Genomic DNA, 15217 nt, shown 5'->3' on the forward strand with positions numbered 1-15217 from the left:
GCTCCTGCAAACGGGGCTGGATGAGCACGGCCAGCCCCAGCGACCTCCTGAGATTCCCCTTTGGGGCTGAGATTCCCCCTTTGGGGCTGAGATTCCCCCTTTGGAGCTGAGATTCCCACTGATGGAGCTGCAGCGCTTCCCCTTCATCCTCTGCCACCCAGCATCTCCCAGCCCCGCCAGAAGGGTTCTGAAGCAGCCACAAATGTGATTTTAAATCTCTCTCCCCAAATCAGGGTCACACTCTGGATTTACAGATGCCGCCAGCCCAACTTCCTGCAGGCTGGAATGGGGATGGAGGGAATTATCAGCTCAGTGTTCCCCCTCACCCTGTGAACGCCATGAGCACAACACCCACACAGGGAGCTGCTGCTTCCAGTTCCCAGGGAATCACAGGCTCAGAGCAGGGTCAGGAAAGGAGTCACTGGGGCAAAACCAGCTCCAGTGGACTTTTTATGGGCTGCCTGGGCAGGAGCCATCCAAGAAAAGCTGGCTGGGGAGATCCACGGCATAGAAACTTCCATGTCAAGTTTCCCCCTGTGTTTTCCTTTTGATTTAAAGCTTTTAAAAGAGAGTTGTTTTTTCGCTACTGAATATTTGGCAACAAAATGAAGGAGAAGGAGAAGGAGAAGGAGAAGGAGAAGGAGAAGGAGAAGGAGAAGGAGAAGGAGAAGGAGAAGGAGAAGGAGAAGGAGAAGGCTCCCCAAAATAGAAATCAACCAGCCCAACAAAAAATATGGGAATCAGCTGTACCTGCTTTTAATCTCAGAGTAAAAACTACAATTTAAGGGTCAACCCAGCCAAAAAGGTGCAAGAGACAGCAAGCAGCAGCAGCAGGAACTGGGTGTGTGAGACACAACTGTCCCAAAATCAAATGGTCCCTGCAACTCATGCTTTAGGATGGATTTGGCTGCACAGACTCAGGAGAGATAAATCAGAGCCCAAAATTTCCCTAAAACCAGCCTTCAGTTGACCCATGGCACCATTTCCACTTCCCTTTTTGCTTTTCTGCCTCCAAACATATGGATTTATGGAGTAAAAAATTTCATATTCCTAATACCCACACCAGCTCAACCTGTATTTTCCCAACATCTTCCCCTAGAGGAACAAGTTTCTGGTTGAAGTTGCAATGAGCGTTCTCCTATCAAAAGATAAAACACTTTGAAATTCTTATTTTTTTAAGTGATTATTTTAATGTCACAGAGGGGAGGGACAAATTTCAATTCGGCTTCAACTGTCTCTGCCCCAGCAGTGCTGAGAAATGTGGGGAAGAAGATTTAAAAAGTCAGGGTTTCTGCAGGGGAGAGCAATTGCTCCGGTCTGTGCTTCCCAAAAGGCAATCCAGCCTTTTGCCTGGATTGGGCATGTGATCATAAACCTGCAGATCAAAGTGAGAAACGTGCTCCTGGCAGGGAGAGCCCAGCCTTGCATTATGGGATGAAAGGGAACATGGAGATTTTACCCTTTACTTGACACAGATTTCATAAAGTAGCATGAAAATCAATGGGGGGGAACCCCACAACCACCACCTTTTATGCTGCTTTCATTTTAGTCGTTTAATTTTTTAAATATTGAGCAGTCCTTTTCTGAACTACAGAGAAGACAGCAACAAGGTAGCCGAGGAGGTGGCTGCTGTCTATTGATAGAACACACTCTCACTGTCATTCCACGAAAATTTCCCCTCTGAAAGCTGATTTGGGGGATTTTTTTCCTGCCTCCATGCAGGCTGAAATGGGCATCAGAAATGCCATTTCAAGGCTTTGTGAAACGGGTGAACACAAAATGCAGAAAAAGCAGAATCCCAGACTGGTTTGGGTGGGCTGGCAGATAGGAAGCAAAACCCCCCTCGAGATACAGCCCTGGCGCTGCCAAATTCTCCCAGATCAAGCAACTTCCCGGTGCTTTCCCCACCCTCCTGGAAGCTCCTTCCCAGCTTTCCTCCATTCTGCCTTTCCAAACTCCTCCAAACCTTCAGAACCTTGCCCTATTTCCACAGGCACGGATTTATTTTCTCTTGAATGTCAAAAAGCCCATGAGCTGGAGCAAGAGGGGACGTTGGATGTATTTATTGCTTCCAGCTTCCTGATTTTCTTTAAAGACACATTTTAATAAGTGTAGCAACTACCCAAGTGTCTCTCCCTGCCTCTTTCCCTGCTCCACAGTCACTTCTGACATTCCTTAAAAACAGCCCAGCTGGAAGCCACCTTTGGGATGCAATTTTAAGGGATCACTTCCTGCTTTTCCCACAGACCCCGGTTCTTAAAGTTGAAATTTTGGCTTAATAATTACAAGCACCAAAATTTTGTGTTGAGGCACTCAGAGGATTTGGGTGTAGTTCTTTGGGGTCTCAAAGAATTATTCCCAGTTATCCTTCCCACTTCCACACACCACAGGAAAAATAATACAGAGCACAGCTCCTCAGAAACTGAAGCATTAATGAGTTAAAAAAAGTTAAATATTGTCAATACAGGGCAGATACAGAAATGGAAAGTGGAATTCCGAGATTCAGGATCTGATTCCTTATTGCAAACAGCTCAACAGAACTTTTTGGTTTGGTTTTTTTTTTTAAGCAGAATTTTTATACTTGAAATCCTGGCGGTGGTTTTTCACCTGGGAGGATTTTATAGAAACTCCCAAGAAAGAGTAAAATGCAAATGAAAACAACTCAGGATTCCAGTTCTGCTGTGCTTGCTGCAATCAATCAATCAATCAATCACAGTCTCCTTTAGTGCAAACTTTGGGCCAGAAATCCCAAATATTAAGATACTTCTCCTGAACCTGTTTCCCAGCTGCACAATTTCCTTCTGGGCATTTTATATTAAATAATCCTTTGTTTTCTCCCCCTGTGGCTGCTGTTTGAGTTTTCCATCACCCCACCAGCCTGTCATTAATTTCCCGCCATCAGCTGGATGCTTTCACCCCATTTCACACCTTAAAATGTCTCAAAACCAGGACTAGCCAAGAGAATCACTGCCAAATCTATTTACACTCCTTTGAGCCAAACAGAAGAGATTTGATCCCATTTTCAGAGAGCTTCTCCCCCTCTCCTGCAGCAATTTGCACAACCCTCAGGCTCAGCCCCCAACACAAATTTAATCCAAAAACTGAATTTTAAATTTAAAATTATCTTAATAATTTATCCTTGGGGGTCCCCAGGATCATCCCAGCTCCTGCCACCACCCACGGCCTGAGCTCAGCCTCCCTCCCTCCTTTTTTAGCCTCCTCTTCCTCGTTTGTGACTACAGAGTTTTATTACTAATGGAACAAAAATGCTCCAAGAACACCCATGAGCGAGATACGGAAAAAAATCTATTAAAAAAAACCCCTCCAACCCTCATCTTTTCCACTCAGGAGGTCACAGCAGAGGGGAAAGCTCTTCAGGAAGCCCCGTGCCAAGCTCTGTTAGAGATTTTCCAGGACCTGCATCAGCTCCACAACCAAGTGGGTATCTTGGGAAGGATTTTTCCTGAAGTTTCTCATTAGGAAAGAGGCACTCTGAGTTTTGTTTTAGTCCTTTCTATGCCATTTTACTCTGATAAGACTTCACCACCCAGGGGGGATTTTCATTGGAGAATTACCTTTTCCGTGGGACGATTCTGACAAAAGTGACAGAACAATTCCTACAAAAGTGACACAAAAATTCTGACAAAAATGATCTTAAAAACCTGACAAAAATTATATAAAATAGGCCAAATCCAGAGTGAATAAGGCCAAGCAGTTTTACATCACCACATCCATGTGCCACTTTTAAAAACGCAGCGGCAAGAGGGAGACAGGACCCTTTTTCTCCTCCAACCCAAGTGACACCCACGAGCTGCTGCAGAAAAACAGCACAATCCCAACTCCCAACTTTCTGTGTTTTTATAAATCCAGTCCAATCAAAGATCTGGGAGAGAAAAGCAGTTCAGGGTGGCCTTGCCTGGGAGCACAGCTGAGGTTTAGAGCCCACATGTAACCAGGTTTTCAGGGATTGGGAAGCAGAGCTCCGGGCAGAGGGAAGGTGGGGGATGCAAAGATCTGGCAGCTGCCTGGGAATCTCTGGGCCTGTGGTTTGGTGCCCCAAGGGAGGCTCCAAAAACCTTCTGACTTGAGGCATTTAAAAATAGGCCGAAGAAAGAATTTGGGATGACGCCGCTGGGACGGAGCCTGCGTCAGCCAGGGATGGGCACTGCCTCATTCCCTGCCCAGCCCGGCCTGTCCCACTCCTGCTGAAGGCAGCCTTGGGATGTGGGTGCCCTTCCTCGGGGTACAACAGAGAAACACGCAGCAAAGCCAAAGGGTCCAAGTTTTCATCCCAAACCACCCAGAAAAATGATAATCCTGCCATCTTGCCCTTCTTTTCTTCACCAGGACCAGGGATCACATCGAAAAACTGAATTTTTCTTTCATTTCACATGTTTATATATAAATTAATCATTTTTTAAAAAAAAATTCAGATGTTTATATGTTAATTAATACCTGTTTTGCACTATTTCTGCAGGAGGTGGAAGAGCAAACTGAGTTTAGGTGCTTTTGCTGTGCTGCCCTGGCAGTGATGCCACTGTGCCCATGAGGAGGCACCGGAGGGATACAGTGGAAGAGGTGGATTGGATCAGCAGGGCTGCTGGTGACAGACAGACAGACAGACGGACGCCAGGCTGTACCCAGTGGAAAGGCACCATCTGATGCCCTTTGGGAGCCAAATTTCCCCCCATCCTGGCTCGATTTTCAGGTCTCCTGTAAACCAAAGGGAAGCGATGCCCAGGGAAGGGGGGGAGCAGTGAGTTCAGCCCATTAAAAATTAAAAGACAGGAAATTATTTCCATTGATTAACCATAAACATTTGCTGCTCTCCCTTTCTAAAACCCTTCCGTGCTTATTTGTCTGACCTTGGGCTTCTCAAGGGGCTGATGTCACACCTCTCCCTACAGTGACAACCCCCTTGTCCCCTCCATCTTCACTCAATACCCTCCACTGCTTCGTGCCACAAGCTGCTCCATCCAAAAGAGCAGGGAGGAGCGAGCAAAGAGTCTGTCTCCCATTGCCATCCCTCTCTTTGGAATATTTTCCAGCTCTCCCCAAAGTTAAACAACCCTGTCAAATCCCCTCTGTGTTTCCCTCCCTTGGAGCAGCCACGCGCTCCCGTCACAACAAGCAACGAGAGCAGCGCTAATTCCTCCTCTGCCAATATAATTCCAGCTAATAAAATCCTTCTGATCTTTGGTGGGGATCACCCAGGCCTGAAGCATCCAAGGAATTTGCTGCTGTAGCGCATCGGGAGCGGCTGGGACTGGATTGGGGATGGGTAAATGAGGAAGAGAGGCATTTTTAGAGTCGTAATTAACGTCAAAATCAGTTATCCTTCCTCTGAGCTTTGCAAAGCGATGCTGACCCTTCCAGAGATAAAGAGCAGACTCGGATCCAGCAAAAGCTCCCTGTTTGAACTATTTCAGACATAGCTGAGTGGTGTCAAATATTGCAAGAGGACAGTCCCAAACTGTCCTTCTTTAGTTTGAAGGCTGAAGTGTCACACACTTGTCTCCCACCAGTAAAAAGGTGAGGCAAAAGCCCCTTCTGCAGGCTGCCCAGGCCCCGAGGGAGGGTGGTTCCAGGCAGTGGGGAAGCAGCTGGGTTGTTTTTCACGGGCAGGCTGAGCGCAGGATCGATATCGCTTTAGTGGCTGGCAGCTGATGAGATCATGGCTAAATTAACGCGGGCAGGCAGCTCAGTTCCCAGAAAGGGGCTGAGGGAGGAAGGACACGGCTCCAGGGAGGGGGAACATCCCTCCTGCCATGCTCAGGGCATGGAGGCCATCGACAGAGCAGCTCCAGGGGTGGTGGAGATGTGAGACAAAAGTGCTTTGGGGGGGAAAAGTAATGGAGAATTACAGGGCTGTGCAGGACGTCTCTGCTTTAGCCTGGGGCAGCCCTGGCCCAGCTCTAAAGGTGACTTTGCCTTGAGTTTTGGACTGAAGACCTCCCAGGCTGCCCAGTTTTTACTCTGGTCATGGCTGGTCCTGGCCTGGGCAGGACCCAAACCCCAGAGATGGACTGATCCTGCCACAGCCATCAGCAAACACCAGCTTAGCCCAAGTTTTGCTGCATAAAGTCAAGGGCATCCACTCCAATCCTCTATCCCCGGTACCACAGAGACCACCCAAAGCCTTTAACCCTGAGTTTAAACACCTTGAGTGATCACAGTCCCTCAGCAAAGCGTCCCCCAACACCTCAGGGAAGGTGGAAGCAGGAGAAGCAAGGATTCGTGCCTGATTTTATCTGGAAAACCACCTGCAGGAGTACTGGTCCAGGGCTGGGAGGCTGAAACCACAATACACCCCAATACCTCGCCTTAAACGTTAGGCCCCACTGCCATCTTGTGGCAAATGCTTCCTGAAATAAAGTAAGAAAAGGGGGGAAATCTGTTAAAAAGTTGCAGAGAAAGTTAGGGAGCCAAGGAGGATGGGTACATTACCGGGACCAGCGTGGGGAAACTCATCTGTCTCAAACGCTGCTGAGCCTACAGCACTGTGTCAGACTCAAAGCAGCGTGGAAAAACCCCGGGATGGCATGGCCCGAGCTGCATTTGGGAAGTTGAGGATATAACCACACACAAAAAGTGGAATTGCCTGCAGGCCAGGGCTTCAGGCACGGCCCTGGCACAGCAAAGATTCAGTCACTATTCCAAAAACGTTCCCAAAGTCGTTTCGCGCCGCCCGGGTTTGAAGGCAGCTTCTCACCCCAGATAAGCAGGATTTAGCTGGAATTAGATGTTGTGCCTCGAAATTAAGGCAGGCAGCCACTGGAATTTCCCGGGAGGATGGTTTGAGGTGGGATTATGGCTCAGGTCAATCACTCCTGGGGCACAGAGCACCTCTGGGTGCTGAGGAGCCACCGATGAGCACCCCTGGGTGCAGGGACAGGCAGGGCTGATCCAGCTCTTAGGCCCGGCTTTGCCACACCTCAGCATTTACTTTGTGCATCATTGATCATCTGCAGTGCCTTTGCTTAGCAACTGGGGATCACTTTAGCAAAGTGCCTGGATTGCTGCATCATCCACGGATGGCTCCCACCCCGCCAGGAAAAACAGGGACAAGCTGGTTTTCCTTCTTTGGATTGCCATAAGGGACTGGCAGGTGCTGGATCAGACAGCCCCGAGGCCTGGTGTGATCTGAAACACTCCCTGGCTGTGGGTGAAAGCGAGTAAAAACTCACTGAGCATAAATAAATTAAGGAATCATTTACAAGAAGTGGGGCTCCTCTCTCAACTCAAATCTCTGCTGGCAGGAACGGATCAGGGAATGATGGGGAGGAATTATTTTGACAACAGGCACAGAAAGCGGCTATTTTGAAAGAAAATCTAATTTACAGATTGATTGTAGATACATGGATAGCTCTATACACCTGGCCATCAACACAGCAATGCTTTCTGCCATTAAAATTTGTATTTCTGTGTTATCAGGAGGAACAGCAGCATAAAGACACACATCCAGACCGAAGATAACACATCCTTCAACACATTTCTGGTTTCACATCCCCTTTCCTTGGATCTCTGCAAGTCTTTGCAACTCCGACCTTGCTGGACATGACAATATGCGTTACAAGAGGCACAACATATTTAAAACAAACCCCATTCTCTGCTTTCAGCTGGGATTTATCCCTGTTTGAGTTCCTGTCATCCCGTAGTTTGCTGCTTTCAACTCCTTGAAGTTTTCCATGTCAGTGTGTATTGCACACAAGTGTGCCCTAAATAAACCAAATTATATTGTCGATAGCTACATCTTTATCTTCAGAGGTGAGAAAGCGTTTGGAGGTTGGTCTCAGGTAAAAAGGTTTCTGTCGGCATTCAGTTGAAAACAGACAGGTCTGAACATCCCCTTGGGGGTTTTATGGCCTGGAAGTTGCCTGTGGGTTTTGGAAAAGAGGTGCTCCCCATCCTCAGCCTCGCAGGGAGCCGAGGACCTGCATGAGGGAGAGCTGGGATGCTGCTGCTGCCGCCGCTGGAGTGCAGGCAGGAGGCTGCTGGAGGTACATGAGCTCCCCCATAAATAAATCAGCCGAGTGCTGTCAGCAGTCCTGAGGTGCCAGAGCCAGAGAAAGCCCCGGGGATGCTGAGGGGAGCTGGCACCAGCCAGAGCCATTCCTGCCTCCGGTCGGCATCGGGAGAGGGGAGAGCTCGTCGTGCTCCTGGCACAGGCCTCTGCAGCACAGCCCTGTGCTCCCCAATCCCAGGACAGCACCCTGGAACTGGATCAAGGACCCAGACACTGCTAGGAAAGCACACCTCGATCTAACCCGTGGTGGGGAGGGATTTGGGGGGAAACAGGGGTAAAAGGGAGCTTGTGGGTGCAACGTGCTCAGCACACCACGGAGCCGCCCGCCGCTCTCCCAGCAACGAGATGGGAGAAGAATTAAGTGGAATTAAAGGAAGAATTAAGAATTAAAACCCAAAAGCAGTCCCAGACTGGCTTGGTTACCATTGTCATGGCTACCATGAGTGAGGCTGAGGCATGAGAGATGCCAGGGGACAGAGTTCCAGCCTGGAACTGCCCGCAGGCCCCACCAGGAGTTTTTCCTGCCCGCTGAAACATCATCTGTGGATGATGGGAACGGTGCAGGATGGGACAAACGACCTTCACAGCATCACATGGACACAGCTTTTCCTGGAGCTGCCCAACCTGGGAACAGCACGGGAAAGCCTCAGGCCAGGACTAAACCTCGCTAGAGCCATGAGCAAGTTTAACAACTTCTAAATAAGTGATTACACAGGGTGGGGGCACTGGGTCCCTGCCCTCACCACAGGTGCCAGGTCACTGTCACCTTCCCTGTGGTAGATGAGGCTCAGGAGGATCACTGCCTCCAAAAAAACCAACAGCAAAAGGAAAAGTTGGACGTGGGTTTCTTCTCCATCCACAACACCTGGCCTCTGCCTTGGGCAGGGGGGCAAAGGGATGTGCTGCCGCGGGGAAGGACGAGTGGACATGCTCTGCTCACACTCACACACCTTCGTGGGCACAGCAGTTTCCTTTATTAAATCACCACAGGCAGGGAAAAGAATAATAATTAATTAAAGAAAGCCCAAAGCCAAGTGCTCGTCGTTTGAGCAATAGTCTCGTTAACGAGCGGCAGGTGAGGAGGAAAGGGCTGGAGTTTGGGAGTGGACTGAGGCGAGCACTGTGGATTCACACCCACACACACGCAAATCGCGTCGGGAAAGGCTCTGCTGAAATAAATCGCTGTGCACAGAGGACACGAGAAGAAGAAGCAGCAGCCACAGCTTCTGCCCAAAGCAGGGTGACCGCTGTGCTCACACACAGCTTCTCCACCGCACTCAACACCCTCACAACTTCTCCATCACATCAACCTCCCCAGAAGGCAGCACAGCACCACGCTCCCCAGTTTTCCCACACGTACGGAAGCAGGAGAGTCCCTTAGACCCCACGGTTGAGTGATGCAGACTCCATGCTTCCCCCAAAAAACCCCTCTGTGGGTGCCTGACACCGGCGTAGGGGAACAGAATCATAGAATCCTTAGCGTGGAAAAAGTCCTCCAGGATCAGCGAGTCCCACCGGGATAACAGGAGGCAAAACACCGGTGCAAAGCCCGCGGGTGGAGCAGCGTGGGCTCTGCTTTTTGGGGAGGAAGGGGTCGGGAGAGGGGGGCCGGAGCGAGAGGCAGCACCTGCCCCGGGAACGGCGCTGCCGGGGGTGCTGGCGGCTCTCGAGCAGCCACCGAACAACTTCCCGGCCCCGCCGCAAACTTTTCCCAGCGCCGGGAAGGCACCGCCGCCCCCCCGCGCTCCGGCCGAGCATCCCCCGAGAGCCGCAGCGGAGTCGCGGCGGGGAAGGGAAGAGCGAAGCGAGGGAAGGAGGGAGGGAGGGCTGTCCGATCCCCCGCAGGGCTCCTTCCCGGCGGCTCGGAGCCGCTCCACGCCCCGGGTACGGTCCGTGCCGGGGATCCCAGGCGGGGGGACGCGGTGTCCCGGCCGCCCCGCTCGGGAACGGGGTTCGCGGGAGGGGGGAAAGGGGGTGCCGTCCGTACCTCTCGGCCTTGGTGAACTTGCGGAAAGCCTGGCGGAGGTCGTGGAAGGAGCGGTAGGTCTGCGGCTCGGCCGAGATGCCCTGCGCCCGGGTGGTGCGGGGCCCGATGTGCGGGCTGGGGGCCGGCAGCACGGACTGGCATTTGTGCAGCCGCCGCCGCAGCTCCTGGATCTCCTCGTCCTTCTCCCCCAGGCGCCGCTCCAGCTCCTTGATCCGCTCCTCCTTCAGCAGCAGCAGCTTGGTGAAGTCCCCTTCCAGCTCGGTCATTTTGGGGGTGCCGGGCCGGTCCCGCTCTCATGGAGCGGCTCCCGGGCAGGGGCAGGGGCGGGGGTGCGGCTGCGCCCGCCCCGGCTCAGGGCAGCGGCCCCGGCATCGCCCCGCGCCCGCCGGCCAGCGCCGAGCCGGCCGAACGGCGAGCGAAAACAGCCCCGACACCAGCGGCAAACAAGGGAAAAGACGGCGGGGGGAAAAGGACAAGAAAAGGGAAAAGAGCTCTTGTGCCACTCTGCGAGGCTGGGATCCTGGAAATAGCAACAATTACCATGTGATCGCAGGGTGACGCAGCTCCTTGTAACTGGAGCCGAAGACTTGGGATTCAAACAAGAACACTTCATAAATATTAAATTGCCTCCTGCTAATGAGCCACGTGGAGCCGCCCCCCGGCCCGCCCGGCCCGGCCCCCGGCGGCTCAGCAACCCATTCCTCCCCCTCCAGGAACTCAGCATCCCATTCTTTCCCCGCCGGGAAATCAGCACCCCGGCTCTCCCCCTCGGGAGCTCCGCATCCCATCCCGCCCCGCAAGGAGCTCAGCATCCCACCCCTGTCCTCACGCCACGTTCCAGGCTGCGTTACCCTCAGCACTCCCCTGTTGGTCTCTCCTGGGTACCCACCTTGGCAGGGCATCTGGGCACGTTACACGCCTCCCGCCATCCTTCCCTGCGCAGATTATCCCGTGTACCTCATGGCTGGGGCACATCCCAGCCAGCATCCTTCCCCACATCCCACCCCTTTCGCTTACTTGCCTCCCTCCCCATCCAGGACTCCACACCCCTCCCCACCAGGTTTCCTTGCTCCCTGCCCTCCTCCCAGTGCCCCCTTGGCTGCCTCCCGCTCCCTGCCCTCCAGGGCACCCTCCAGCACACGGCAGCCAACCCCCACCACCCCGTGGGACACGCAGCTTCCCAGACACTCGGCGTCCCTCATCCCACCATGCACGGACAGCCTGCACCCCACGCCCTGAGGGAGCAGAGCCCGTCCCCGGGCACAGACACCGGGGCCCTGGCGGCACCTGAGGGGGGAGGCAGCCGGAGTGCTTTGCCAGCATGTCCAGGGAGGGAGGAACTCATCCTTCCCGGACTTATTTGGAAGAGCCCATCATGCACATGAATTTTTAATGCCGGCTGGCAAAGGGCACCATCAGCTCCCTTATCACATTTCCCTCCCAAACCGCTCTTGTTTCCAAGGAGGGATTTCAGGAGCCCCTTGCCGCAGGCAAAAAGGGGGAGAGGGTTTTTCCCAGCCCCCACAGCCAGGCCTTGGGCACTCAGGGCACCCAGGAACCACTCAGGGTCCACATCCCAACCCACGGAATCTTGTGCCAAAGCTTTAGGGACAGACTCCCTTGTCTGCTAGGACAGGGCAAGGAGAGGGCAAAGCATCTGAGCTGGAGGACAAGGCTGTACCGATAGAGTATTAAATTAAGGTGGAAAAATCAATTAGCAGCCTCTCCTTCCTTTAAGGAGGTGGGGGTGGTGGGGTGTTTTTGCACTCTTGTGTCTGTGCCTCCAGCCTTTCACGCGTGGTTGGAAACCTCCGGGCTCGGAGCTGCCCCATCCTCAGACTGGGAGCATCCCTGCGGCCAAGGGGTCAGCCAGTCCTGGGGGGAAGGGGGGGGGGGAACTAATTAACGATTGTTAATAATAATTGCATTGGGCTTTATTGGCAGGCAGAGAGCACCACCTCGTGGGCGACACGATCGAGCCGAGATTTCGGGACAGCCCGGCCCTTCCCGGGAGCTCGGGAAGGGAAAAAAGGGGGATGTTCCACAGCCGTGGGAGCGCCCCGCTCCGCTGCCCGGGGTGCGGGGCGATCCCCACACGCTCCCATCAAGACAAGGTCTCCAGGAGCGGAACGCAGGGGCTGCCCCGTGCCCGGTCCTGCCACCTCCAGCCGCTTTGGGCACGTGCGGTCCCATGGCAAAGCCCGGGGCTGTGTCACAAAGGGGGCTCACGGTGCCCAGGGCCCATTGTGACACCGGGCTGTCACAGTGCCACGGGGCCATTGTGACACAGAGACGCCTCCTGATGGCACCAGGGCCCGTGTGGCACTGCGGAGCCCGGGCTGCCTCGGGAGCATGCCGGGCTGTGCCCTCCAGCAGCGCAGAGCACCGCGCTCCGGAGGCCGCAGCTCCCCGGGATAGCTGCCAGAGGATACCCATGGAGAAGGAGAAGCTCAGCCCTCAGCCTTCCAAGAGGCACCTGCTGAAGGATGGGGCTGCAGAGACAGGCGGGGATGGGGCCGGCACCGGCCCGAGGCAGCCGCCTCCATCCCACACCTCCCGCGTCTCTTTCTCCTCTCGCATCCAGGTGCAGCAGCCCCAGCCGCGGGGCTGCCCGAGCTCGACTCCATCCCTCCGTCAGGACAGGCCCTCACGGCATTCCCGCCTCCAGGTGCTGCAGCCCCTGAGTTCGGCTCCATCCCTCCGTCGGGACAGGCCCTCACGGCATTCCCGTCCCCAGGTGCTGCAGCCCCTGAGTTCGGCTCCATCCCTCCGTCGGGACAGGCCCTCACGGCATTCCTGCCTCCAGGTGCTGCAGCCCCTGAGTTCGGCTCCATCCCTCCGTCGGGACAGGCCCTCACGGCATTCCTGCCTCCAGAAGCAGCCGCCCCCGAGCTCGGCTCCATCCCTCCGTCGGGACAGGCCCTCACGGCATTCCCACCTCCAGGAGCAGAGCGCCGGGAGCCATCCCAGCTCGGCCAAGCTGCCGCGGGCACAGGGGCCGCGCTCCAGCGTGTCCAGTCCCGTCCCGGTGCCGCCACCGGGCAACACCGCGGCCCGCGGGCAGTGCCGGCGCCTGAGGAGCTGCGTGGCTTGCTCGGGCAAGGCCGCGCCGGAGAATCCCCCGGCAGTGCCCTCCACACCCCCCACCCCTGCCTCAACCGAGACAGAAGCGCCCTTCGTCCACCAGCTCACCCAGACAGAGACCTCCCCACCAGAGCACTCAGGTGCTGCTGAACGCGTGGATCGAGCCACGCAGACCAAGACCCCGACCCAAAACCAGCGGAGTTCACGTGTCCCGCTGCTCGTGGATCGGGAGACGCAGACAGAGCCCCCGGTGCTGCCCCCAGGCAGAGCCCCGGAGCCCCCGGGCCGCCGGCAGCGGCTCTCCCTGTTCCGCAGGCTGCTCCGGGCGTGCGGCGGCTCCTGCACCGGGGCACAGCCCGAGCCGCTCGGCACCAGCACCAGCTGGGTCCCTGGGGACAGCTGCGGCCCCAAACGGGCCCGGCATCCCCAGGGAGCGGCACAGGGACGCACGGCAGGGGTCAGGGGTTTGATGGTGCTCCAGAAATCCACCGAGGGCACCGACTGGCCTCCGTACTCCTGGCCGTGGCTCGCTGAGACCAGTCTGTGATTCGCCACGGACCCCAAATAAAGGATTCCCATCCTAATGGTGCTCCTCTCTGCCTGCTCCATCGGGAGAAAAGCTCCTGTAGGAATGGTTGGCTGGCTGCAACCAACCAGCTGGGAAGTGTGTGGGGGAACAGGGTGAGCTCTTAGGTGGGACTGACACCGCTCCCCCCAACCCCCTGAGCCTTAGTCAGCCTCGGGTCACACCAGAATGGTGGTGACCGACCCCCAACAGTCACAAGTGGAGAAGACCAGAACCAAAATCATCAGGAAGACAGAGGAAATTCCAGCCCAAAACGGGAACAGCATCTCCCTTCAGCCAAAGGAGGGAAAAAGTCATCGAGTAAGGAAAAGACCATGCAGGGGTGATTCCCCTTGGGAGCAAGCACAGCTGGGTCCTGAGGAGGGATCTCTGCCTGTCTCCTCTAAACCCGGTGCCGTGGAACCTGTCACAAGGACAGGAACTCAGCCTGGAAGGACATTCCTGGGTTCCTCTTGTCAAAGTGCCTTGGATGAGTAGGAGAAAAGCATCAGTACTGAAAATGAATGTCTGGCAAAGCAGCTAGGTGGAAGGAGAAAGGCCCAGGGTGGAAAACACCTGGATGGAGAAGGTGTGGCCTCGGGTAGAGACAGGAAATGCAGGAACCACCCTGGATCCTCACCTGGACCTTCTGGTGCCTCTACTCAGCCTCAGGAGGGGGAAAACAAGGATCCCTCTCACCTGGCTGGGAATAAAGCAGAGCAGATTCAGCTGTCTCTGAGGAAGATGAAGGTGGGCAAATCCCTTGGGGAAAGGAAACCTTCATTCCACTTAGGCACAGTTACTCATCCCAGTATGTTTTGCCATTAAGGCTTTAATGAAGCTTCTAATTAAGTTAAATAAATACTGATGGTTCAAGGCAATCAGGCTTTGGAGTTACAGAATAGTCGGAGTTGTAACTACTTCCCTCACACTGGAGAGCTTACGGCAGAGTGGCAACTCCCTAATCTCTTTTTTAAGGCAAATGAAGATTTTGGAGGTGGGGGTTTTTTTAACCTCTTTGGTAGGGAAGGAAGAAAAATTCTCTTATCAACACAGTTCCTTATTTTCTATTTGTGTATGTAGTTATGGCCTTGAGAACTCTTTGCTCCACAGAAAGGAGCAGCTTTAGGTAGTTTGTTCATTTTAACGGTGGAACGATCACTTCCTGGTGTGTTTTAATTACTTCTGAAATGCTTCAAAGCTTCATTTTGGGGTTTTTACTTTCATTGGGCAAGTTCTCAGGGTTTTATTGGTCCTTTGTGTGTGTGTAGGGGAGTGGGTTGGTTGTTTTCCATCACTTATTTTACAGACTTCATGTTTTTCCCAGAAGAACATTAACTTGTGTAGAAACAAAGTTAGGGTGAAGAATACCTTCGTCTGGGGATAAAAATACTACCCTGGGAATGAGACAGGATGAGACTGTATTATTTATTTAACAATTTCAGGTGCACAACCATCACGTTCATCCAGGTTTTTTAAATGATAGAGGAACCCTTTTCTCAAAGCATGGTCACCTGAGGCAGTTTTGTGTTCTCTTATCAATGAATTTCCCTAT

At 53.8% G+C, this 15217-nt stretch overlaps 1 protein-coding gene across 1 annotated transcript in view; it reads right to left on the reverse strand.

The window, feature by feature from the left end:
• PRKG1 (protein kinase cGMP-dependent 1) overlaps nt 1-10574 on the reverse strand; it is a 371601-nt gene extending 361027 nt beyond the window's left edge. The window contains exon 1 of the mRNA XM_039553813.1: nt 10014-10574. Coding sequence (XP_039409747.1) covers nt 10014-10279 — 266 coding nt within the window. The 5' untranslated portion in view covers nt 10280-10574. The remainder of the gene's footprint in view (nt 1-10013) is intronic.
• Nucleotides 10575-15217: the final 4643 nt, after the last annotated feature.

Source organism: Corvus cornix, chromosome 6, assembly GCF_000738735.6.
Source record: "Corvus cornix cornix isolate S_Up_H32 chromosome 6, ASM73873v5, whole genome shotgun sequence".
Classification (NCBI taxonomy): domain Eukaryota; kingdom Metazoa; phylum Chordata; class Aves; order Passeriformes; family Corvidae; genus Corvus; species Corvus cornix.